The following is an 807-nucleotide window of genomic DNA, read 5'->3' on the forward strand; positions in this document are numbered from 1 at the left end:
GAGTCCCCCCGTCCCGAGCGCCGGTGCCCAGTAGAATAAATATTTCCGCAGGTACCAGCTCACCCGCTCACCAAAGGGGGCATGGGGGGAGTCAGTGTGTGTCCGACGGGGGAGAAGACACAGTCTGCCTCGGATCGCGGCAGGAACGTCAAAGCAGAACAATTAACACCATTCAACTGATGTCTAAAGGAGTCTCCAGCGCCTCCCCATGTGAGCCAGTCACATGTCTCGTCCAGCCCAGGCATCCCGGCGTGTCACATCCTGCCACGACCCAAGGGCAAGTCAGCTCCCAACAGCCCTGGGGGGAGGCCAACCCTAAACCCTCGAGGGCAGCCCCTGCAGCCCAGCCCCGCGGCCTGGGAGGAGCCTTACCGTTCTCACCTCCGCGGCGGTGGGTACAGGGAGGGAGCAGAGCTGGCAACGATCGCTGTGGAGGAGAGACCTGTGGAGAAAAAGCAGCGTCAGAGCTTGGCAAGTCCAGGATGGGCACCCAGACAGGTCAAGAGAGGTGGAAAGTGCCGGAATGAGTCAGCACAAGGACTCGAGGGCCAACGAGTGGGTACAGCTCCCTCCTGGCTGCCCCGAGCCCAGCGCTGGCTCTCACCTGTTGCATAGGGCAGGTTGTACTGCGCGGGCAGCAGTGAGTACCCGAGGTGGTGGTGGTGGTGGTGTGTGGAGAGCAGGCGCTGCGAGGGTGATGTGCGGGGCCGGTCACCGCTCCGCTCTGCCCCGCTGGCTCCCCCGACGCTGCTGCAGCTCCCACTGCTCCCCACCACCCCACAGCCGCCACGCTCCCGCTCCTGGGGC

At 64.6% G+C, this 807-nt stretch overlaps 1 protein-coding gene across 1 annotated transcript in view; it reads right to left on the reverse strand.

Moving 5' to 3' along the window:
• Positions 1-377: 377 nt before the first annotated feature.
• Positions 378-807, reverse strand: part of ZNF609 (zinc finger protein 609) — a 43,046-nt gene continuing 42,616 nt past the window's right edge. The window contains 2 exon segments of the mRNA XM_009074399.1: positions 378-442; positions 605-800. Coding sequence (XP_009072647.1) covers positions 378-442; positions 605-800 — 261 coding nt within the window.

Source organism: Acanthisitta chloris, unplaced genomic scaffold (assembly GCF_000695815.1).
Source record: "Acanthisitta chloris isolate BGI_N310 unplaced genomic scaffold, ASM69581v1 scaffold11945, whole genome shotgun sequence".
Taxonomy (NCBI): Eukaryota; Metazoa; Chordata; class Aves; order Passeriformes; family Acanthisittidae; genus Acanthisitta; species Acanthisitta chloris.